The sequence below is a fragment of the Girardinichthys multiradiatus genome, chromosome 12 (assembly GCF_021462225.1).
Source record: "Girardinichthys multiradiatus isolate DD_20200921_A chromosome 12, DD_fGirMul_XY1, whole genome shotgun sequence".
NCBI classification, from domain to species: Eukaryota; Metazoa; Chordata; class Actinopteri; order Cyprinodontiformes; family Goodeidae; genus Girardinichthys; species Girardinichthys multiradiatus.
In genome coordinates, this window is record NC_061805.1 from 41,316,521 (window position 1) to 41,340,444 (window position 23,924).

At 40.7% G+C, this 23,924-nt stretch overlaps 2 protein-coding genes across 5 annotated transcripts in view; one reads left to right on the forward strand and one right to left on the reverse strand.

Moving 5' to 3' along the window:
* The window catches only part of LOC124878506 (rabphilin-3A-like), a 30,022-nt gene extending 18,287 nt beyond the window's left edge, over positions 1 to 11,735 (reverse strand). For 2 of the 3 annotated variants that reach the window (XM_047382485.1, XM_047382486.1), the window contains exons 1-2: positions 11,588 to 11,735; positions 11,371 to 11,449 (exon numbers count right to left, since the gene is read on the reverse strand). The gene's annotated coding sequence lies outside the window, so the exon portion shown is untranslated. The remainder of the gene's footprint in view (positions 1 to 11,370; positions 11,450 to 11,587) is intronic. The other variant, XM_047382484.1, reaches the window with a different exon arrangement.
* An 869-nt stretch (positions 11,736 to 12,604) lies between these two features.
* Positions 12,605 to 23,853, forward strand: vps33a (VPS33A core subunit of CORVET and HOPS complexes). Of its 2 annotated transcripts, none has more exons than XM_047380467.1 (13): positions 12,605 to 12,744; positions 14,258 to 14,323; positions 14,466 to 14,593; positions 14,696 to 14,882; positions 15,074 to 15,190; positions 15,289 to 15,463; positions 15,553 to 15,746; positions 18,102 to 18,228; positions 19,760 to 19,827; positions 19,925 to 20,062; positions 20,141 to 20,278; positions 20,367 to 20,535; positions 23,345 to 23,853. In XM_047380467.1, the coding sequence occupies exons 1-13, from the start codon at positions 12,643 to 12,645 to the stop codon at positions 23,536 to 23,538; spliced, it is 1,803 nt and encodes a 600-aa protein (XP_047236423.1). In that variant the 5' UTR covers positions 12,605 to 12,642; the 3' UTR covers positions 23,539 to 23,853. The 2 variants fall into 2 exon arrangements, with proteins under 2 accessions (XP_047236423.1, XP_047236424.1); XM_047380468.1 differs by having other exon boundaries at positions 12,661 to 12,739.
* Positions 23,854 to 23,924: the final 71 nt, after the last annotated feature.

The following is a 23,924-nucleotide window of genomic DNA, read 5'->3' on the forward strand; positions in this document are numbered from 1 at the left end:
GGTCATGTTTTCAGGTACCACAAGTCAACTGATTTAGCCTCTGCAACATTTACAGCACCTCGCTAAAGTTTTCATATTCCTAGAAGCTTTTCATATTAGTCAATGTACAACCACAAATGTTAATTCAATTCAATTCAATTCAGTTTATTTATATAGCGCCAGTTCACAACACATGTTGTCTCAAGGCACTTCACAAAAGTCAGGTACAGACATTCCAATTAATCCTAATCATTGAACAGTGCAGTCAGATTCAGTTATTTATTCAAATTGGATAAAAAGGTTTTCTGTCTAATGTTAATGCATTTTATTGGGATATTACCAGGTAATAGTGAAATTATACATGGATAGAAAATTGTGTAAGTGTAGCATCTGTATACAGCCACTCGAAGTCAATACTGAAGAACTACATTTCACTGCAATTACAGCGTTGTGCATCTACAAAATTTATGTTTTGCCTATTCCTGGTTGCAAAAAGTTCATGTTCAGTCAGAAAGGATGATAGTGTCTGTGAACATAAGTTTTGTCACCTCTAACATGTTTTCTCTTAGAGTTGCTCTGTATTTAGCTCCATTTATCTCCTTATAAGCTCTGACAAGCCTCTCTATTGCTGCTGAAGAAAAACACCCCCAAAGCATGATGCTTCCACCACTATGAGTCATCATGGGTATGATTTACAGTGGTAGTTTTCGGTCACATATAGCATGTCGACCAAGAAGTACATTTTTTGTTTACTTTATCCCTTACATGGCTTGTGGTAAACTGCTCCTTGTTACACTTCCATAAGGTCAAATGTGTGGAGTGCAGAGCTGATAGTTTCTTCCACCTGAGCTGTGGCCCTTGGTAGCTCTTTCAGAGTTACTATGGGCCCCTCAGCTGCTTCTCGAGTAAATCCTCTTTTTGGTCTGTCTGTCATTTTAGGTGGACAGGCATGCAGTTTTGACATGTTGTTTTCCCTTTTCAGGTGACCGTGCTCAGTGAAAAGTTCAAATCTTGTTATATTGTTTTATAACCTGATCCTACTTTAATCTTCTCCAGAACGTCCCTGACATGTCTGCTGTGTTCCTTAGTCTTCATGATGGTGTTTGTTCTCTAATGTTTTCTAAGCTCCAAGGCCTTCACAGAACACCTATATATATGCTGAAATAAAACACACTGAAGTTTGTTCTTGTAACGTAACAAAATGCAAAAAGGTTCAAGAAGTTTAAATACATTTTCAGGGCACTGCATTGAAACTACAACTTGTTGCCTTGCAGCAAAAAGGTTCTGGGTTTGACTCCTGGCCAGGGGTCTTTCTGCATGGAGTTTGCATGTACTCTCTGTGCATGCATGGGTTCTCTCTGGGTACAGTCCAAAAACATGAGTGTGTGTGTGGTTGATTGTCCTGAGTGTGTCTGTGTTGCCCTACGATGGACTGGCGACCTGTCCAGGGTGTACCCCGCCTCTTGCCCATAGACTGCTGGAGATTAGCACCAGCTTCCCTGCGACCCACTATGGAAGAAGCGGTAGCAAATCACTGACGGACTGACTGTATTGAAACTATGAATTATTAGTGGCACCACTCTCTCTATATATATATCCTTATGTAGGTAGAGAGGACCGATTTGGAAACCTGTATCTCCACTGTCTGGGACCATTTGTTATTTTGTAAGGTTGTACATGCTTCAAGGTAGGCTTTAGAAACACAGTTCAATCTGCTGTGAATTTGCTCTGTAGCCCATGTATGATTCATTAGTGTAGATTATGTCAGTGGAACCAAAAATTAACATAAAGAAAGCCCCTTGAAGGCAGCTAAACATTGTAGAATAGAATAGAATAGAATAGAATAGAATAGAATAGAATAGAATAGAATAGAATAGAATAGCATTATCATGTATTGTCCCTCAATGGGTAAATTAAAGATTTTGAGACATACTGGAGTAAATGAGATCTGAAAAAAGCAGGGTGACACCAGGGAAGCAAGGAATTGATGGATTGATCTGACATGGATCACTATGGACAGAGCACAAATAACTTTAAGGGTGATAGGACATCATGTCCCTTCCATTGACAAAGGGTTTCGATCGGATGCTTTTATGTTATTAATAAATAATTTATACTCTTACAAATAGCAATTTAGTGCATATATGTTTGATAAAAATGTAAAATATAGGCCTTTTCATCAATATCTGAAAAAGACGATTGCCACAATAATCTGAAACTGAAGGAACAGACTCAAACCCATCTCTCACTTTTAAACATTGCTGTTCGCTATTTGCTCAGATACTGTGCTTTATGTACTGTTTAGTTACTAATGCCCATGTTTTCCACCTCAGAACCAGTTTCTTTGTGCACAATCTTCTCAAGATCACATACAGTAGCAATACGGTAGCAAACCTTTATTAATTTCACGCTCTATAGTCTTTTTAATTCACTGACACACACAGTGTGCTGGAATCGGTTTGCAATGCCAGACTGGAAAGCGGTGAAGTTGGATTTGAGAGTATCCAAGTTGGTGGGAAATGGAAAATTGGTCTGGAGACCTACAGCATGACAACAAATTCACATGTATGGCTAATTGCATACAGGGCTTACTGAGTGTTACTACACCTCATACATGTGGGGGGAGCCCGAGAGCAAAAAGCGTCAGACCAGTGCTCAAGTGTTCTCTAACTGAATATTTTTAACACCGCAGTATGTGTTCTCCTTGCAACTGAATTGACAATAATGACATTCAATTCACCATCCACCAAAGATGTTTCTAAAATACGTTAAAGAGAATAGTATATATTGAATGTTCCATGATTGGCTTCACTTTAAATTTCACTTTCGTCAAGACTCTATTGGTATCTTGATGCATGGGTGTAAAACGTTATGTATAACTGAAGTTTCCTTGAAGCTCTGCTGTAGCAGAAAAACCCAATTATTCATCAGCAGCACTCATTGGCAAACACAAAGTCCCTACAGGTTCGCATCAGCAGTTTTTTTAGCACCATTTTCTGATGCTAAATTGATGTGAGTTTTTATTCATGTCAACACAGCATATCTACTTTATTTGTGATTCAATAATCCTGGTGCAGCTATGGATTTTTCAAGCTGCCATAAACATTAATGTTTCATTACATACAATGCTGTCTCTTCCTCATTAGAATAAAAAACATAACTTTGAAACACATGGATGGCTTTTTAATCCTGCCAGAAATTAATTTATGTACAGTATTACTTGTTAAAGATTAGCTACTACAAGATTTACACTGCTGTGTGAAGTTATCTCTTATGTTGTTTTTTTGAGTAGTTTATACAAATTAGACCATAATGCAACTCAAAGGAATATAACAAGGCTTAGATTCTACACAAAAAGATTTGCCTAAAAGAAAACCTTAAATAAAGAAAACAAGTTGTTTTACGATAGTGTTTACTCATTGTGTTTGAGTCATTGGCAGACAATGTTTTGTTGTAAAATACATAAATGCCTTGATATCCTATAGTAATAAAGCAGGTGTTCCTGTCACAGCTTCAAGTACTGATATGCTGTATGGCATATTATGGAACAGGGCATACTGGTATAAAATTGTTTGCAATCTACAAAAGGTAAAAGGTCAAAAATGGGCTACATACTCTGATCAGCCATGCGACAATAATTTATGAGAGCTACAATGGGGAACTCATTTTACTTTTAATGAACACCTACATCCTGCAGTCAGCTGGATGTTTATTTGAAACTTGCAACCCACAAAAATAATTTCAAAAGAACAATCATGCCAGAAGCCTTCATAAGGACTACTAGAACGAGGCACGTGATGTCGCCCGGTACGGCGGAGCCGGGGCCCCACCTTAGAGTCTGGGGTTGGGACTCTCCAGAAAACGTCTGGTGGTCGGGTCACTCCTTGTGGGACCCAGCCAGGCCAAGCCTGAACAAGAGACGAGAGGCCATCCCCCAGTGGGCTTACCACCTTCAGGGGGAACCATGAGGGGCCAGTGTTAAGAGGTTGGTGGTGGTCGAAGGCGGGGATGTCAACGAACCAATTACCGGATGCTTAAACTAGCTCTGGGGACATGGAATGTCACCCAGCTGGGGGGGAAGGAGCCTGAGCTTGTGTGGGGGGTCAAGAGATATTGGTTAGGAATAGTCAGGCTCACCCCTACGCACAGCATTGGCTCTGAAACCCAGCTCTTCAAGAGAGGTAGGACTCTCTTCTTCTCAGGAGTGGCAGCAGAGAGAAGCAGTTGGTGGTAGGGGGGGTTGCTTGGTGCCCCTCCAGCTCAGTCGTTTTGTGTTGGGGTTTACTCTGGTGGATGAAAGGGTCTCATCCCTGCACCATTTGGTCAGGTCTCTGACTGTTGTTTCAGCCTACATGCCGAGCAGCAGTGTGGCGTACCTGGCCTTCTGCTGGGGGACTTCAACGCCCACGTGGTAAAGGACAGTGACACCTGGAGGGATGTGATTGAGAACACTGGCCTCCCCAATCTGAACCTGAGTAATGTGTCGGTATTGGACTTCTGTGCTAGTCACACTATTGTCCATAATGGTGTTCATCAGTGCACTTGGCACCAGGACAGCCTAGGCAGGAGGTTGATGATTTACTTCGTAGTCGTGTTTTCGGACCTTCTGACGCATATCTTGGACACACAGGTGAAGAGAGGCGCTGAGCTGTCAATCAATCACCAGCTGGTGTTGAGTTGGATCCACCGGAAGAGGAGGTAGCCGGACAGACTTGGCAAGCCCAAGCGTAGTGAAGGTCTGCTGGGAAGATTTGGCAAAGCCCTCAGCCAGGGATGAATTCAACTCCCACCCCCGAATGATATTTACCAGATTCCTGGGGAGGTTGGAGACATAGCATCCAAGTGGACTACGTTCTCTGCCTCTATTGTCGATGGTGTCACCCTTAGCTGTGGCCGTTAGGTCTGCAGTGCCTGTCGTGGCGGCAATGCCTGAACCCGGGGCTGGATGCCAGCAATAAGGGATACCCTCAAGCTGAAGGAGTCCTATTGGTTCTGGTTGGCTTGTGGGATTCCTGAGGCAGCGGATGGGTGCCATGAGGTCAAGCGTGCTGTGGCCTGGGAAGTAGCAGAGACATAAACTCAGGCCTGGGAGGAGTTTGGTGAGGCCATGGAGAAGGACTACTGGTCAGCCTCGAAGCGATTCTGGCAAAGTGTCTGGCGCCTCGGGAGAGGGAAGCAGTGCTTTGCCAACACTGTTTACAGTTGGGGTGGGGAGCTGCTGACCTCAACAGGGGACATTATCGGGCGGTGGAAGGAGGACTTCAAGGATCTCCTCAATCCTGTCGTCACGCATTTCCTGGTGAAAGGCAGAGACTGGAAAGCTCCGCGGTGGCAAGGCTTCAGGGATGGATTAGGTCCGCTCCCCGTGCCTCTTCAACATTGCTTGGACCAGTGGATTTCGTTTCTTCTTTTCACAGATGACGTGGTCCTATTTGCCCCCTCTAGCCAAAACCTATAGCATGCACTGGGGCAGATCGCAGCTGAGTGCGAAGCAGAGGGGATGAAGGTCAGCTCCTCCAAGTACGAGGTCATTGTTCTTAACCAGAAAGGGGTGCAAAAAATAGCAGTTAAAACAGAACAAACTATCTGTATAAAGTAATATTTTTAAAATAGAATAGTGCTAAAATAATACTGCAGATCGCAGTAATAATTTGAGCCTGTATAACAAAAGGCTCAAATTAGCCAATAATTATTGGCTAATTTGAGCTTGTTGTTATACAGAAATTATTTTACACTATTTATTTCTATTAAAAAAGAGCAGTTATTTAAAATCCAAACAATAAAAACAGAATACTCAAAATGTTGGGTTGTAAAGAAGGGCTTTAGAGAGACTTTTGCAACTCTGTCTCTACATCACAATTATCCTGTAAGTGCACCTGTTACAGCTTGCGAGATATAGGACCCCAGACTAGAAGGCAGCATGTCGGTAAGTAAAAAAGGTTTAATAACAAAAACTCACTCACAGCAGGAGGCAGGAACAAAACAACAAACAGGCAGGCGAGACAGGCATGGCATGATCAAAAAACAAGACTTGGTTTGAGAAATTTTTCTGCGATGTGTAAACAGAACAGGTGTGTATAAATGGAGTGTGAACCAGGTGAAGTAAGACAGATTAACTAGGTGCAGGGGAAACAAATGAAGTTGATTAACAGAGAACACAATGTGACAGGAGCAAAACATGGCTTGAACAGAACGCAAATCCAAGGAAACAAACTAATAGAACTATAACTAGAAAAACATGAAACAAAAACATAAACAGAAGCATGATTCAAAACTTGGGCTGTGAATAAGACCAACAAGAAACCAAAAACCAAACAACCCCAAATCATAACAGCACCCATTTGTGTCCCACCTACAATTTATGTTTTGAACTAATATACCTGTCAAAAATCATGTGCTCACATGAACACTGCAATGTTCATGTGAGCAACATAATTATTGCAAAGGACTGCTTGATTGCAATATTTGGTTAGATATTTTATTTTAAGTGCCATGCATGCAAATTCTGCATGCCAGTAATATAGGCCTTTTGAATGGACTTTCGTGCCCTCAATGCACTCAGTGGATGTATGTTGTAGTGGCTAAGATGCAGAAAGAAAAGAGTTACAAGTTTTCCTAATATTGTGCATTCCTAGATTCTATAAAATACCAACACTGAGTTGCACATAATTTTAAAGTGGAAGTAAAACTAAACATAGCTTGCTTTTTGTATGAAGGAAGGTCAGGGACCATTGTAGCAACTGTATATCTCAGCCTTTTAAGCTAACTTTACAGATTCAATCTCTGATGTTCAACGCTTACACATTAGTCATTCAGAGTGAGTGAGGGAGGCTACGGGGTACAAAGCACCAAAAATACATGAGGAAACCATCCACTCCCACTAAGATGGAAAAGCTCCATCCATCTTTCAAGAAAACCGTGAGATGCAAATATGGTAACAAACTACACCTTGGTAACTAAACAAGACTGCAAAGCAATGCACCACACAAAGCCTCCACTGCAGAAAGAACTCATCACGCAGCATTTTTTAATTATTTACAACCTTCAACCACATGGCCCTTCACTCTAAGTAAGTTTCCTCTTTAGTACATGCCTTCTGCACCAAAAGTGGGTTTAAGTGAAAGGAGGGTGTGGGTGAATCACAAAGCGCAACAGACTGAGAAACTCTGCTTTGGGTGACAGAATGTATTGTAGTCTGTTTGATCTTTTCACTGACAAATTATCAATATTTTGTGCACACAATGCCCATCTGCGGGACCATCTGTGAGGACTCTTCACCTCTAAAATGTGAGAGAGCTGTGATGCTTAAATACACACAGATACATCCGCTAGGCAGGCACGGCTCCAAGACTTGCCTCGCTGATGAACAAACAGGAAAGACTGTCCAGTGACCAACAAGCTACCGTGCTGCTACCCTGCTGCAAATGTTGGCTCTTATCAACAGATCTACATCGGCTGGGTGCTGTATTTTTCATCCTTAAAGGTACTCGGTGCACGATGAGTAGCAACAAATACTGTACACTGCAATCAAAGTGATTAGCCTTGAATCTTTCAAATGAAATGTCCACTGACCCTACATTTTCTTTGACTATTTTTATGTCATTCAGAAAGTACTTATGTCGCAGCCTTTCTTTAGAACTCAAGCGTGTCTGAAAAAAGTAATAGGACATGGAGCAGTGAATTAACTGCACTCTAGTAAGAGCCTGGAGCCAGTCTCATTTTTGCAAGGCTGATGGTGATTCATTCTTGTATGCCCCTGGGGTAAGAGGTGGGACTCTGAGAACCGCTTGCTGATGCATTGGTCAGTCAGGCTACTTTAATTCCCTCCCATGATCCCTTCCCATCTCTGGAAACACAAGCACCAGACAGAGGCTTTAAATTAGAAGGGCTGCTTGTAAAGACACTCAGCAGCTGTCTATTGTAAACTGTGACATGCAGTGTGGAGATGCTCCAAATGGTTTGGGAATTCTCTGCTAGTACATTTCACCTGCGAGTTATCCGACTCTCCATCCAACCCTTGAGATCAACTAGCAGGTACAACACCCCTGGGCATTTTTAACACATCTCAGTTGGCAAGCTGCTCTAGTTCAGTGAGTGTGCAATGCTTTTAAAAAGCTTTGGTGGGGCTTTTGAGACGAAACAGCATGTGAAACATTGAGAAGAAGTTAATTTGTGTTTTGGTTGATATTCTTTTGTTGTACCAATGTTTCTTGATAATAAATCTTACAAGTTTGAAAGCAGGTAATTTTCTTCGGGCATTTCATGACTCAGTGAGCAGGCGCACCATATATAGAGGTTATAAAACTCAATAACTCTGGATTTGATTCCCATCCTTGGGCCATTTAATGAATGTCGCACCTTTCTGCCTTTGCATGTCTTCTTCTCAAGCTACCAATAATTAAAGGGCATTAGTGTCACAAGATTTAAAAAACCTGTCTATTTCCACTTAAATTCTACCACATTTAAAAGGAAAATGCACATGTGAGTGGAGCAGCAGCTTTGAGTATGTGGGTTGCACCCATGAAAAACAGCCAAAATCCTCTGCCAAACAGCTTTTTGTGGAGGCAATGTGATGGTGAGAAGCAGCATTGGCCTTACTGGAAAACCAAGGTATGTCATCATTAGAGGCAATGCCAGTGCAGACAGATATCAAGCAAGAAATCCCACTCTTCCACAATCTTATGGTCTGAACTCTCCAAAACGTCAATTCTTGCCTCCACAGAGTGGACTTTATCAGAGTCTACCTCCAGAATTTAAGAGTGGAGACGATAGACTAACCTGCCTGGAGAGAAAACAACAAAACCACATGGGCTGATTTGAAATTTTGGGATGCCATCCCACAGCAGTGTGTGACTAAGCTGGTGACCTACATGAGGAGAAGATGGCAGGCTGTTGAGGTTGGGTATGGTCTTCCCATTGAAGCCTCAGTTTGTTAAATTAATCAATTATTAGATTACCAGTATGTCTTGTTTCTCCAAACTTCAATCATCCATTTAATGACACAAACAAGAGTAAATAGCAGAATAATCTGTTTAACATTGACAACAGAGGATTCTGCTAGTTTTTCATTGGGGTTAAGTCAACAGGTAGTTCATCTGTGTTCCTGTCAATACTGAGGAGCTTCCATGTCTCTCGAGAAGAAAAGCATCTCCACAGCATTATGCTGTCACTACCTTGTTTCACCAATCAGAGTGATGTGTAGTGTTAATTTTCTGTATTCTATTTCCCATTTAGGTGGAAAAAGGTCAATTTACACATTTTGGTTGAAAAGGTTTGTGGTCCGGAGACTGTTGAACACTTCACAAAGGCTTTGACACAGATTTTAACATAATGAGAAAGACTAACTTAATAGTTAAAGTGGTCCTCAACGATTTTAAAATAATAGAGAAAAGTTGGAGGACTTTATTGACCACTTTCAAAAGCATCCAGACACCATGAAGCTGCCACAACCATGTTATATGGGCAGTGCATTTCGACTGAACAGCTGTGTTAGTTTTCCACGACACTCATAGAGACCAAATAATTGGCAAATTGTTCTGGTCTGGAGACTGTAGAATACTTTAAAAATGCTTTGGGACAGATTTTGAGGAATTGGGTTAAAGAAAGACAAACTGACTAAATGTAAGCTGAAAGTTTTTAGAAATCACTGTGAAAAGGTGGAAAACAGTGCTGACGTTTCGGGATTATAGATCTTCATAAACAAGGGGGAAGTATCTCACACAGCTAAGGGAGATTTATTCACCAGTTTCAGAAAGCTTTGGTGTATCAATTCATTTCCACTACACTGTTTAGAATTTGAAAATGAAGCCACTCCCTTCTGAAGCTCCGACACAAATGGCAGAGTGATGCATCTCCCTCAACATGTTTGCCATTAAAAACCTGTAGAAATGTAACGTGTAACACACGATTTGGACACACATGGATTGTGAAGAAAAAAGTAGATGGAGTCACCCAACTTTACCAACTGTGGCCATGGTAACAGCAAAATCAAGAGACCACAGTTGGAGTGATGAAATGCTTCGCATGCATATGTGTCTGTGCATATGTTTCCACACTTTTTGTGTTTTCATGGTACCTGCACCAAATTTTAGATCCCAGGGTCATAGTTGCAGCTCTCATAGTTGAAAAGGGAGGACGGTTAAAGAGGGAGACACGCTGAAGACATAGGATTATGGGTACAGCAACATCCAGCTTTAAATAACGCACTTGGTGTGCAAAGCACTTATTCCACTCACCCCATATTTTTTCATGTTTTACCCAAATACTCATGTTTCAAAGAAGCTCTCTAGGCCTGATTTATGCTTGTTTCTTATTTCTCTTTTGTTCTCTAGTCCCTTCTCGTCAACAAAATGACGACAGGCTAGCAGAAACACAAAGAAATACAGAGAGAGGGGTGTCGGCCAGTCACCATATCATGATTGCTCATGTTAAAGGAGGCGGCAGCAGATATGTCTCTGACTTCATTTAGTCTTTTCTCCCTTCCCCCATTTAATCCCAGTACTTCAGGTCTATGCGTTGGAGATGGTGGAGGAGTGTGCCTCCTCCACCATCTCCGTTTTTTGGGTTTTTTTGTTTTTTCCAGAGCTTATTTTAATTATGGCATTGGTGTCAATAATCCACATTGGGCCTCTCTGACCCTCCAGGTGCAAAAATCTAACAATGAAAGAGATCACAACCTGTAAACAAGTGAATCACCTGTCCAGTGGCACAGCTGGAGCTTGAAGCTGACTTGCTCACATCACAATTTGGAAGCTTCACTGATGTTTTTCCTTTGTAGGCTGCAGGCACATAAAGCCCCAGCATGCGCTTAAAAAAAAAATCCTGCAGCAACGCCCAGGGACTGCAACAACTCAATCTCCAAAATAACTGACCAGTACTGCTTTCTTATATTAGATCTGCAAGGAAGCCCTGATTTTTCAGGAGACCATGCTCTTGCTGTGAACAATATTGAGGGTGGAGTTAAAGGAAACACTACTACACCATGAGTTATAGTCATGGCTTATCAGCTATGAATGAAAAAACTTAGTCCACAATCATAGCGCTTCAGCACACCATTAAGCAGCCACTAAGCTTCACTGCGTCTGTGTGAGTTAGGATGCTTGCATTTGCCCCGCTGCTGCCTCCTTTTTAAGAGTGGCACCCTTCGTGCATACAGAGTGCAATGCACTCATTCATAAATATTTGGCTCAAATGATTTTCCCCATTAAATTAACACAAGCGATGAAATATGTTCCGTCATTATGTGATGCACAGTCCCTCTCCCTCCCCTCTGTTCTTCTGGATGAAGGGGTGCATTCATTAAACTTGCATATGCAACAAATTCTGATAAAAAAAATTCATAGGGTGAAAATATAATGTTTCGAAACCATTCGGTGAGATCGTGGAGCCTACCTGAGAATCCAGCCGTGCCTCTGCCTCTCCTCTCTCTCGTAGTGCTGTCAGGGAATGATGCGGACTAGATTTCTGTGCACTGCCAAGATCCAACAACAGTTATTAATCATTGCGCATGTTGCCACTCACCAAGACCAATGTTTCATTTATTTATTTGTTATATATGTTGTCATCGCTTGGAGGGTATGTCTCCTGCTGTGTTGCTGCACACACGCACCGTGGATCACCAGAGTGCGCGGGGAGCTGGTCCTCTATCCTGCGTGGAAGATGGAAAGCCCTTGGTACCGTGGGAAGGAAACCCCTGGATCTGAAGTGATAACACGATGATGCCTAAGTGGGCAGTCACCATCTGATCCAGTTTTCTTTAGAACTGTCTAAATTTATCTCACCATCCAGACAGCACAATTGAGAAATCACTCAGTTTAACGTTACGTGTTAACTTCGCCTCGTTTTTGGTGCAGTATAGAATTATTTGAAAGCATCTGCTAAGCAAAATCGTTAATCTGTTTTATCCTGAAAGCATTTTTTACTAGCCTCGCATGAGTTTATTTAACAGGCAACAAATGGTCTGTTTGTGGTTCCAAGATTTGTTTTTCTTGGAATTTAATTTATGTTTATTCATGTTCACACGAGTTGGGATAATGTTATTTTATTTCATCTATTTATCATTAAGCAAATAACTAAAGAAATCTCAATGCGAAGCATTCACAATCAAGTGAATTTTAACAGCGGAGGCACTACGCCATCTAATGTTTCTGCTATTTATTACATTCAAAAAATGATCAAACGTATCATTTAGGCTGTATCTAAATGGCACATTAAATTAAGTCATAATAACGTTTGGTATAGAGTGTGAAAAATTATTTTCCCTCTTGAAATAACTCGTCTCGATAGAAAAGGAGGTCGTTTGTACCCGTTACAATGCACATCTGCCACACCCACACATAAGACCAAAGGCCACTGACGTAGCAAGATATTTCCACCCTCGTACTTCCTTGTTTGTAACCCTAATCTAAAAATGCCTAATAGACTCAAGCAAAACTATATTAGTATTTTCTTAGTTGAACGACAGAGGTTAACGTTAACCTATGAAATGTAAGCAGTTTAAAGCTTTTGTATGAAGGGGTTGTAAATAATAACAATCGTAATTATTATTATAATAATTATCTCTGTTGTTGACGTGTGAACCATCTTCCTGTGACGCACTTGGTTACGTGAACGTGCGTTCCCGTTGGAGTCACCTGACTTCATGTGTTGCTGTTGAAGGGAAAAATGGCTGCCCACCTTTCCTACGGCAGAGTTAATTTGAACATCTTGAGAGAAGCGGCACGAAAAGAGCTTCGAGAGTTTTTGGACAAATGTGCGGGAAGTAAGGTTAGAAACTCGCATGCACACGTATCTTGTGCCTGAATCAAACAAAACCGAAATACACCATGTCTCCAACTTCCAACCAAGATGCTTATTGAAGAAAACATAACCGAGCAGAGATTATTTCCTCTGACAGTATAGAGATGAGTCGTTTCTTGACTGGTGAAAGCACCAGTTTGCGCTTAATAATATGAGCTCAAAGATGATTTGTGATGTCTGGCTTTCGGCTGACAGAGCCAGACATGATTTGCCTTTACATAAAACTTTCTGCTAAATGCCTAAACATGAATATAAAACATTTGCATATAAACCTAGTATTCGGAAACATTTCTTTTATGAAGTTGCACCAAGTCCATATAATTTTCTAAAAGGTTAAGTTTGGGTCCATTCAAAAAGCTTAATTTTATCCGTATTCGGTTTTGATCAGCGTTTAGGATGATAGTCCTGTTGGAACACCTAACTGTATACAAGCTTCAACCATCAAGCTGTTGGTTTGACGTGAATTTGCAAATCTCAGAGGTGGTACTTGTTCATTAAGTGCAGCAAGCACTTTGTACAATGCACCAGTTTTTGACAGATAAACATATCCTCAGGATGATTCTGCCACCACCATGCTTGGCATTTGGTACAGTGTTATCTGAGGTTTGAGAGCCTTACCTCGCCTCGACTCCACTTAACATCTACGTTTGGGCTGCACGGTGGCGCAGTTGGTAGCACTGTTACCTTGCAGCAAGAAGATCCTGGGTTTGATTCCCTGCCGGGGGTCTTTCTGTATGGAGTTTGCATGTTCTCCCCGTGCATGCGTGGGTTCTCACCAGGTACTCCTGCTTCCTCCCACAGTCCAAACACATGCCTGTTAGGTTAATTGGTTACTCCAAATTGCCCTTAGGTGTATGAATGAGTGTGTGCATGGTTGTTTGTGTGTTGTCCTGTGATGGACTGGCGACCTGTCCAGGGTGTACCCTGCCTCTCGCCCATAGACTACTGGAGATAGGCACCAGCTTCCCCGCGACCCACTATGGAATAAGCGGTAGAAAATGACTGACTGACGTTTGGTTTGACCATGTGGGCAGCCACAAGTGATGATTTTGGAGCAGGCACTTCTTTCTTGGTTGGCAGCCTATTGATGTTAAACTGGCTTCACTGTGGACAGTAACACATGTGCTTCCAGATTATGATGAGCAGAAGCTTTGATGGCGTCTGGGTTGTTCTTGAAATAACCGAATTCCTCTCATCTGAGAGCGACAGTTTGGATCAGATGTTTAAACCTGTACACAGATGAAACTTGTTTAGGGACACTTAACCAAATATTAGAAGGAGGGTAAATTCACAATAACTTGTGCACCAAATGTTTGTATATAAAGTTAATTTAAGCTGCATCTTTTACACTGTCAGTCCCCAAAAAAGAGTGGCTCAAATGCGTCATAAAACACCCTAAAACCGTACGACATTCATGCCAATGATGAGTGTATATAAACGTCCGACGCCCACTGTAATGTTACGTTTTCTTGCTTTTCAGGCCATAGTTTGGGATGAATACCTGACTGGGCCTTTTGGTCTGATAGCTCAGTATTCCCTTCTCAAGGTAAGTGCTTCTTCTGCAAAATAAATACATGAAATTCAACACACAAACACCAAAAAAGGTCATATCTAACAACATTAAGAAACTTTTTTAACTAGTTGTGCTCGGTAGCCATAGTTTGCATTTACCCTATTTGTGTGTTTAGGAACATGAAGTGGAAAAGATGTTTACCCTGAAGAGTGGCAGACTCCCCTCTGCCGATGTCAAAAACATAATCTTCTTTGTCCGTCCCAGGCTGGAGCTTATGGACATCATTGCTCAGAATGTAATTAGGTGTGTATTTGTTGATTTGTAAAACAACATTGAAGTATTTCCTCTTGTTGATATTGCAAACACTTTCACACTATGTAAAATTTATGTCCTTGATTGCTTTAGTGAAGATAAGATACATCCAGCACGAGATTTTCACATTTTGTTTGTGCCCCGGCGGAGCATGCTGTGTGAACAGCGGCTGAAGGAGCAGGGAGTGCTGGGCTCCTTTGTCAACATTGATGAATATATCCTGGACCTGATTCCTTTTGATGGTGATCTGCTTTCCATGGAGTATGAAAGTGCTTTTAGGGTGAGGTTACCCCGCCTATACTGTGCCCTAATGAGCCACAGCAATAACACTGAATGCATGTTGTTGCTTAGATCCCATAGTTTCAGAGTTTTGGTGCATTCCCACAAAAAATAATTTGTATTGATTTAAACATAGATGGATTGTGAAAAGTCAATTTAAAAGCATTTGCTCTGAATGTTTGTCTTGTTTAGGAGTGCTATCTGGAAAATGATCAGACAAGTTTGTACCACACAGCCAAAGGCCTCATGACCTTACAGGCCCTCTATGGTACCATCCCTCAGATATTTGGGAAAGGAGACTGTGCAAGGGTGAGTATTTCGTAAGTGAGGAAACGCTTGACTGCATATAGACAGACGTGCATCAGAATACTTTTTTCTGACAAATAATATTCTCTGCTTCTTTACAGCATGTTGCCAACATGATGTTGCGGATGAAGAGGGAGTTTGCCGGCACTCAGAATCAGATTTTACCGGTGTTTGATACTCTTCTTCTCCTGGACCGTAATGTTGACCTGTTGACCCCCGTGGCTACACAGCTTACCTACGAGGGTCTTATTGATGAAATCTATGGAATAAATAATGGTCAGAATATACTTAATGCTGGCTAGGAGTTTTATTTATACACGGCTTGAGGTACAAAATGCGATATTAACAGTTTCTATATTGTACAGGATACGTCAAGCTACCTCCTGAGAAGTTTGCACAGAAGAAGCAAGGTGAAGGTAGTAAAGATCTGCCTACAGAGCCCAAGAAGCTGCAGCTGAACTCGGCAGAGGAGCTGTATGCAGAGATCCGGGACAAAAACTTCAATGCTGTTGGCGCAGCGCTCAGCAAGAAGGCAAAAATTATATCGGCAGCCTTTGAGGTTGGTCTTTTAACTTTTGTTATTCCATTTTTACTGTATTTTTTTTTTGGGTTGTGTTAAATTTTAGGTGAAATACATTGTTCCAACACAGCCTGGAAAACCATGGAATTTCATTTAAGTGTAGTAAAGATCTGGATAAGTACAAGCTTTATTCGCTGTCCAGCTGGACGTCCCTCCTTTGTGCTTATTTTTTTTAACTCTGCTACATCAAGTCTAGAAAAATATAACATTTTGCCATGAAAAAGATGTAGAAACCACTAATGATAGTCACTCAGTTTTCCAAAACTTTAAGAAATAATGTCAGTGTGTGAAGCTCCATTTGATAAGTCCGTTTGATTGCTTCCAGGCAACCAGAATGATCTGATCTGATTGTAATCATTGTAGCATTTTCACGCAGATTATTATTAGGTTATAAGATTGTTTGTTAAGGTTTCAGATTTTTTTCTTTTTTTCCGGAGTTCTCATCAAGTAAACAGTTGAAAAGTCTGTACTTATTTAAAATATTTCACGCAATCAGAACTCTTAAGTATATTCATTTACATTTAAATATGACGTTTTAATGAATACAAAAGCAATGATATTATTACCTAGCTATTAAAAATAAAACAATAAAACAGACTTGGTTTGTAAATATGTACATTTAGTCCTTATCGTTTGGTGCCTTGCAGATGTACACATGTGGACAAAATTGTTGGTACCCCTCGGTTAATGAAAGAAAAACCCACAATGGTCACAGAAATAACTTGAATCTAACAAAGGTAATAATGAATAAAAATTCTATGAAAATGAGCAAATGAAAGTCAGACATTGCTTTTCAAACATGCTTCAACAGAATTATTTTAAAAACTAAACTCATGAAACAGGCCTGGACAAAAATGATGGTACCCTTAACTTAACATTTTGTTGCACAACCTTTTGAGACAATCACTGCAATCAAACGATTCCTATAACTGTCAATGAGACTTCTGCTCCTCTCAGCAGGTATTTTGGGCCACTCCTCATGAGCAAACTGCTCCAGTTGTCTCAGGTTTGAAGGGTGCCTTTTCCAAACAGCATGTTTCAGCTCCTTCCAAAGATGCTCAATAGGATTTAGGTCAGGGCTCATAGAAGGCCACTTCAGAATAGTCCAATGTTTTCCTCTTAGCCATTCTTGGGTGTTTTTAGCTGCGTGTTTTGGGTCATTATCCTGTTGAAAGACCCATGACCTGCGACTGAGACCAAGCTTTCTGACACTGGGCAGCACATTTCTCTCTAGAATCCCTTGATAGTCTTGAGATTTCATTATACGCTGCACAGATTCAAGGCACCTTGTGCCAGATGCAGCAAAGCAGCCCCAGAACATAACAGAGCCTCCTCCATGTTTCACAGTAGGGACAGTGTTCTTTTCTTCATTTGCTTCATTTTTCGGTGTGTGAACATAGAGCTGATATGCCTTGCTAAAAAGTCAAATTTGTGTCTCATCTGTCCATAGGACATTCTCCCAGAAGCTTTGTGGTTTGTCAACATGTAGTTTGGCAAATTCCAGTCTGGCTTTTTTATGATTTGTTTTCAACAGTGGTGTTCTCCTTGGTCGTCTCCCATTAAGTCCACTTTGCCTCAAACAATGTCGGATGGTGCGATCTGACACTGATGTTCTTTGAGCTTGAAGTTCACCTTTAATCTCTTTAGAAGTTTTTCTGGGCTCTTTTGTTAACGTTTGTATTATCCGTCTCTTTGTTTTGTCATCAATTTTCCTCCTGCGGCCGCGGCCACGTCCACGGAGGTTGGCTACAGTCCCACGGATCTTAAATTTCTGAATAATATGTGCAAATGTAGTCACAGGAACATGAAGCTGCTTGGAGATGGTCTCTATTATTTTCTTTCTAATCTCCTGGTCCATGTTGAGTGTGGTACACACCATGTCACCAAACAGCACAGTGACTACCTGTAGCCCTATATATAGGCCCACTGACTGATTACAAGAATGTAGACACCTGTGATGCTAATTAATGGACACACCTTGATTTCATATGTCCCTTTGGTCACATTATTTTCAGGGGTACCATCATGTTTGTCCAGGCCTGTTTCATGAGTTTATTTTTTTTAATAATTCTGTTGAAGCATGTTTGAAAAGCAATGTCTGACTTTCATTTGTTCATTTTGATAGAATTCTTATTCATTATTACCTTTGTCAGATTCAAGTTATTTCTGTAACCATTGTGGGTTTTTCTTTCATTAACCAAGGGGTATCAACAGTTTTGTCCACGTGTGTATGCAGTATGTTTTCTGGTTTTGATTGCTTTTTGAGTTGGTAGCCTCTATATAAAATCATTTCCTAAGTTAAAAATGTTACTTTTATAAATTTTTGTCTTTCAGGAGCGTCATAATGCGAAAACAGTTGGGGAGATAAAGCAGTTTGTGTCTCAGCTGCCTCACATGCAGGCGGCTCGAAGCTCACTGGCTAACCACACCTCTATTGCTGAGCTGATTAAAGATATAACCAGTATGTACATTACCATAAAGGTTGCCCAGTTTAATATTTGACCTTTTTACACTTGTTTAGGTGCATCTTTAGTTTTAGATTTGTGTCACACATAATGAAGAGTTTTGCATGTTGGTCAAAAAGCTCAGTTTTGCTTTAATCTGGTGAGCCTGCTTCAACATGTTTACTGTGTTCCCTACATGGTTTCTGGCAAAATAATCTGGTTACTTCTAAAGCCAATTGGTTGCTCTTGTGGGTTATTAAAGTACAGGGGGTTAAATAAATATCAATTCCATACTATTCCCATCTTTTTATTTGCTCTACTTTGTGTTGGTCTATCGCATAAAATCACAGTAAACTGGCTCAGAGTTTATCTGTTTTTTTCTTCCTAGATGAAACCACTAAAAGAGCTACATCCATTAACATTTACTTTTCCTTCCCATAGAAAGTACTCCTGGATCAGTGCTTCTTTGTTCTCTTTATGTCTCTGCTCTGGTCTCTCAAACCCCCAGTTGGTCGTGGCAGATGGCCGCTCATACTGAGCCTGGTTCTGCTGGAGGTTTCTTCCTGTTAAAAGGGAGTTTTTCCTCTCCACTGTCGCTACATGCATGCTCAGTATGAGGGATTGCTGCAAAGTCAACGCCAGTGACTGTCCACTGTCTCTACATGCTCATCCAGGAGGAGTGAATGCTGCAAGTCTCTGACTGGATGCAATCTGCTGGGTTTCCTCAGACAGAAAAACCTTTTATCCAATTTGAATAAATAACTGAATCTGACTGCACTGTTCAATGATTAGGATTAATTGGAATGTATGTACCTGATTTGAAATTTGTATGATTCGATTGAATTGACTTGCCCATTTTAAAGTTACCCGCCTTTCACACAATGCAACTGGAAACAACACTCGCCAATTATTCTTACCTCTGCCTTCCTCCCTCCCTGTTGGTTGGAGTAAGGGGGAGTCAGGTTTAGCCTAAACTGGCTCAGTTATGGTTGAGGTGCAAACACACCCTCCATTTCAGCTACCTGTGTGACCCCTTCTCTTTTCCAATGGTTATAATCAGTCTGACAGAGAGAGGTATCCCCAATCCTTGTGGTCAGTTTATTATTTTACTTAGTACCTCTACACATAGCCCATTCTAAAATGGCCAAACTTTAACACTCAGTAGTTTATTCTTACCTCCCCAACAACCCCACATCATTCCAAACTCTTTGTGAAGTACCTTGAGACGACATGTGTTCTGAAATGGTGCTATATAAATAAAACTGAATTGAACTGAATTGAATTAAAATATGTTGAATGTGGAAAGAAAGAACAAGGGGTATGGGGCACTGCACAAACATCGTTAAAACATATGACTTTTCACTACTAGCTATGCGAAGACTTAAAAAATCCTGAGTTCCATCAAGTAGCATTTTGTTTTAAAATGGATATTCATGTCAGCTTCACACACACCACAAACTCTTTACTTGTTGTCTTATAATGTTTATATGATTTATCTCCTTACGACATTATAAGCACATGCTTAAATCTGACACTTTCTGGTTTCAGCGTCCGAGGCCTTCTTTGATAACCTAACAGTGGAGCAGGAGTTTATGACCGGTGTTGACACAGACAAGGTAAAATTAACCTCAGTCTCAAACTAGTATTTATGCTAAATTAATTCTGAACTCACAGAATTGTAATGAGGTTCCCCTAAAATCCTTCACTTTTCAGGTGAACACATACATAGAGGACTGCATCTCCCAGAAGGATCCACTAATCAAGATTCTGCGCCTGGTGAGCATGCAGTCAGTCTGCAACAATGGCCTCAAGCAGAAGGTGCTGGACTACTACAAGCGGGAGATCCTCCAGGTAGAGTTAAAATGAGAGAATGTGGATTTTTCTTAATCCTTATTTTGTTCTGCTTAAAGAAAAACTGTCTCTGTTTAGACCTACGGCTATGAACACATACTAACGCTAAACAACCTAGAGAAGGTGGGTCTTTTAAAGCCACAGACAGGCTCAAGAAATAACTACCCCACTATCAGAAAGACACTAAAACTGTGGATGGAGGATGCCAACGAACAGGTCAGAGATGAGTGACTCAGAAATGAATGTTGAAGACTCAACTTGTGCAGTTTTAAAGCCTTGAACTGTTTTCTGTTTATGTCCTCAGAACCCAAATGACATCTCGTATGTGTACAGCGGCTACGCTCCGCTCAGCATCCGACTGACTCAGGTGCTGGCGAGGCCGGGGTGGCGTAGCATCGAAGAGGTGCTAAAGATGCTCCCAGGCTCACACTTTGAGGAGAGACAACAGCTTCCATCTGGACTCCATAAGAAACGTAAGAGTCAGTGCTAAGGAGGGGTCTCTGATACGAAGCGGATTGAACTTACTCTGGGGATCTGTTTATTATCTGGATTGACAAAGTAACTCGCTAGATTACAGATAAAGGTGTCAAAACAGATTATCAAGCTTTTTATGTCGGAGCATTCCTGCAGTTCTGCACCATTTCAATAATCTGCTTGAATGAAAAACTATTTGAAAGAGAAAAAGCGCTGGTGGCAAAGGGGTTAAGTGTGCGACCCATGTACGGAGGCCTTAGTCCGTGACACAGGCTGTCGTGGGTTCAAGTCTCGACCCATCGACATATACCGCATGTCCTTCCCCCTCTGTCTTCTCACTACTTCCTGTCTACTTAATATCAAAGAATGTGAAAAATAATGGCAGCTAGTGCCTAAAAACAAACATTTAAAAGCGTGAAAGGTGGCAAAAAAAAAGCTCAGGCATGAAGTTGTAGAGAATTGTAGGGACGGGTGATGTTATAAAACAATATCCCAACTTTTGAACATCTTATGAGCTACTGTTCAATTTGAAAACGGAAAGAGTGTGGCACAACTGCAAATCTACAAAGAGAGCACTAATCAGAGTATACTGGTATATTCTTGTCTTGTCTAAAATCTCCAGATGATTTTAGACAAATGCAACATCTGCTCTGAGACATCATTTTCTAGTGCAATGGGCACCATCTAGTGGTCCCATGAGGCCTGTAAGCTCATTCCACTAAGATCATAAAATATTAAATTATTAATAACTTAAGCGCATTACAGGCTGGATCAGATGACAGTGGGTCAAATCAGCTCATCCAACCCACCCCAGATTCCAAAACAATGATTTCAAATGAATGAAAACAGTGTCTGCATCTCTTCTGGTTGGTTTAGGAAAGCATTTTATATTTGGAAAAGACTCAAGTTTCCATCCCATATTGGACTTTTATTATTGTTTTCCCCTGTCCATTCCATTAGTTATTGCATATTCAGCAGGAGTGCACAGTAAATGCGCTGACTACTGGCATGCAAAACTGCTCCATGTCTGTTGCCAGATGTAGGTACTCCTTACATCTTCCTACAACCCTGCCCCTAATCTTACAAGATACTGTGCTGCTGCTTTCCTACAGGCATTATTGTCGTCTAACTCAGGTTTATTAATATTTTCATGAAAAACATTTCCTTTTTTCATTTAGCTTTTTTTTTTTATAGATATTTTCTCAATATTCTCACTATTTACAGTGATGTACAGGAAAAGTGAAAATAAAAGTTAAAAAGAGACTGTGTGTTTTGTAAAGAATCTGGCCCTTTAGTGATGAACCTTGTTCTACTGCATCCAGGCTTCAAAATGTCCAAGGAGGTTAAACAGTTTTTTAGAGCTATTTGTAAGCTTCATTATATTTTATTATATGATATTTTAATAGAGAAAATAAAAACTACCAAATCTTATAAATTTAACTGTCTAATAACATGCAGATAAGCAGTTAAAATAATATCCATGAGTTTATGCTCTGACTTTTAAGAGCTGTGCTAGAAAGAAGTTCTTCAGTCGCTTGTTTTTTTCCTTGTTTAACAGAAATGCCTTGTCAGCAGGCTGTGTTTGCACATATGTTTGTCTTTTATCTTGGGACACAACCTGTGTTTTTCAGTTTTTTAGTAAAAGGTATCCATGGTAATTCAGTCAAGATGCAAACAGTCCCAGAGTTGAACCTTGAGTTATCATGCTGAGACAAAGATCCCGTTGCTGGGCCGCTGCTCATCGTGCTGCTGGTCACAGAATGAAAACAATCATCTGCCTGCCATGCGTTGATAAGACACAGCTTTTGTTTTATTGAAGCCAAACGCTGAACAGTGGAAGATTGATGCCTCAGACCTGACAAAGCAACGGAGCCACCCATCAATGTTTGGTTTCCTGTGTGCCCGCGTTAAAGAGAAGTTAGATGAAAAACATTCGTGACAACCAGTGTTTTCTCTCAGTGGTCTTGGATGAATCTATTTTAGGCAGTAGACTATCTGAATATTAATTTTAATTAGATACTTCATTTGAAATGAGCTAATTAGAAGTGTGAGTTTGAGGATCAGATGGCTGATTTGTTGCTACATGCCTGCTTTTAATTGGTTTGTAGAGGTGATAATAGAAAACTTTAATTTAGGGGATGAGGGCTGCTTGATGGTTTTTTTTTTTTTATATAATATGAGCCTTACAGCCTTGATAGTGTGTGTGCAGTGGTATTTAATGTGATAGAACAACACAAAATAGTATAATTTTCAAGTAGGAAATAAAAATGCTTTAAACTAACCCATTCTACTGGTGCTCTGGCTGGTTGTCCTACTAGCAGGGTGAACATTTGCAACCCTCAAACAGTAACGTAAAAAAAGAAATCTGCAGAAGAAAAGAATTCCCACAGCATGATGCTGCCACCCCGTGTTTTACAGTGTAATTTTTCTCTGTATGTAGTGCTTTGCATATAGGCCAAGATGTTACATTTTGGTCTTATCTGACCAGAGCACATTTTTACTGTGTTTCTTACATGGTTTGTGGCAAAGTGCCAAAAAAACTTCTTAATGTGTTTCTTTCAACAAAGGTTTTCTTAATGTTACAGTTTGGCAAACACCATGTTTTGGTAGATTTGCAGTGTGTGTAATCTTTTAATTATCAAATAATCGCCCCTAACTGCGCCATGTGCAACGCTTGGAATTTTGTTTCAGAACCGAACCCTGCTTTAAACTTCGTCGATCTGGCAATTGTTTCAACCTCAGTAGAGATATTAGTTTTTTCCTCCTTTTTCACTTTTTGACTTCATCTTCCCCTTTAATCTATCACAGGCCAACAGGGGGAAAATCGGACCACGCTGGTTTTCTTCCTCGGCGGGGTGACGTATGCAGAAATAGCCGCTCTCCGTTTCCTCTCTCAAATGGAGGACAGCGGGATGGAGTACATTATAGCCACTACAAAGCTCATCAATGGCACCACTTGGGTCAAATCCCTCATGGACCGACCTGAATCCCAGATTCTCTGAGTGTCCAGCATGTACAGCCAGCTACGTCAGACTCCCATCCACCAGAAGACATCAACCCCTGTTTACACGCCATCGTGGTGTGAATACTTCTGGCTTTGCATGCAACTGCATCCTTTACATGTCTTTATTTTTATTGTTACATGACTGCTTATCTAAAGTTATCTAACTGCTTATCTGTATATATGATTGTATGCCTTGATCAAATGTGGGATCAAATGTGTGAATAATTATGCACTTTGATTTGTATATGAAAAGCTGTTTTTGTCATCATTTTGCTGATGAACATGGATAAATAAAAACCTTAATCAACTGGAATTCATCTTGTGATACAGGAACACGTGCTTAGCCGTTTATCCTGTTGCTTACTGTGTTTTTTTGTTTTGTTT

Excerpts from the sequence above, each read along its gene's own strand:
- vps33a (XM_047380467.1), top strand. The coding sequence starts at position 12,643 with ATGGCTGCCCACCTTTCCTACGGCAGAGTTAATTTGAACATCTTGAGA. Across the intron at positions 15,191-15,288 it reads GGAAAGGAGACTGTGCAAGG|CATGTTGCCAACATGATGTT; the intron begins GTGAGTATTTCG and ends GCTTCTTTACAG. Across the intron at positions 20,536-23,344 it reads ATCTGGACTCCATAAGAAAC|GCCAACAGGGGGAAAATCGG; the intron begins GTAAGAGTCAGT and ends AATCTATCACAG.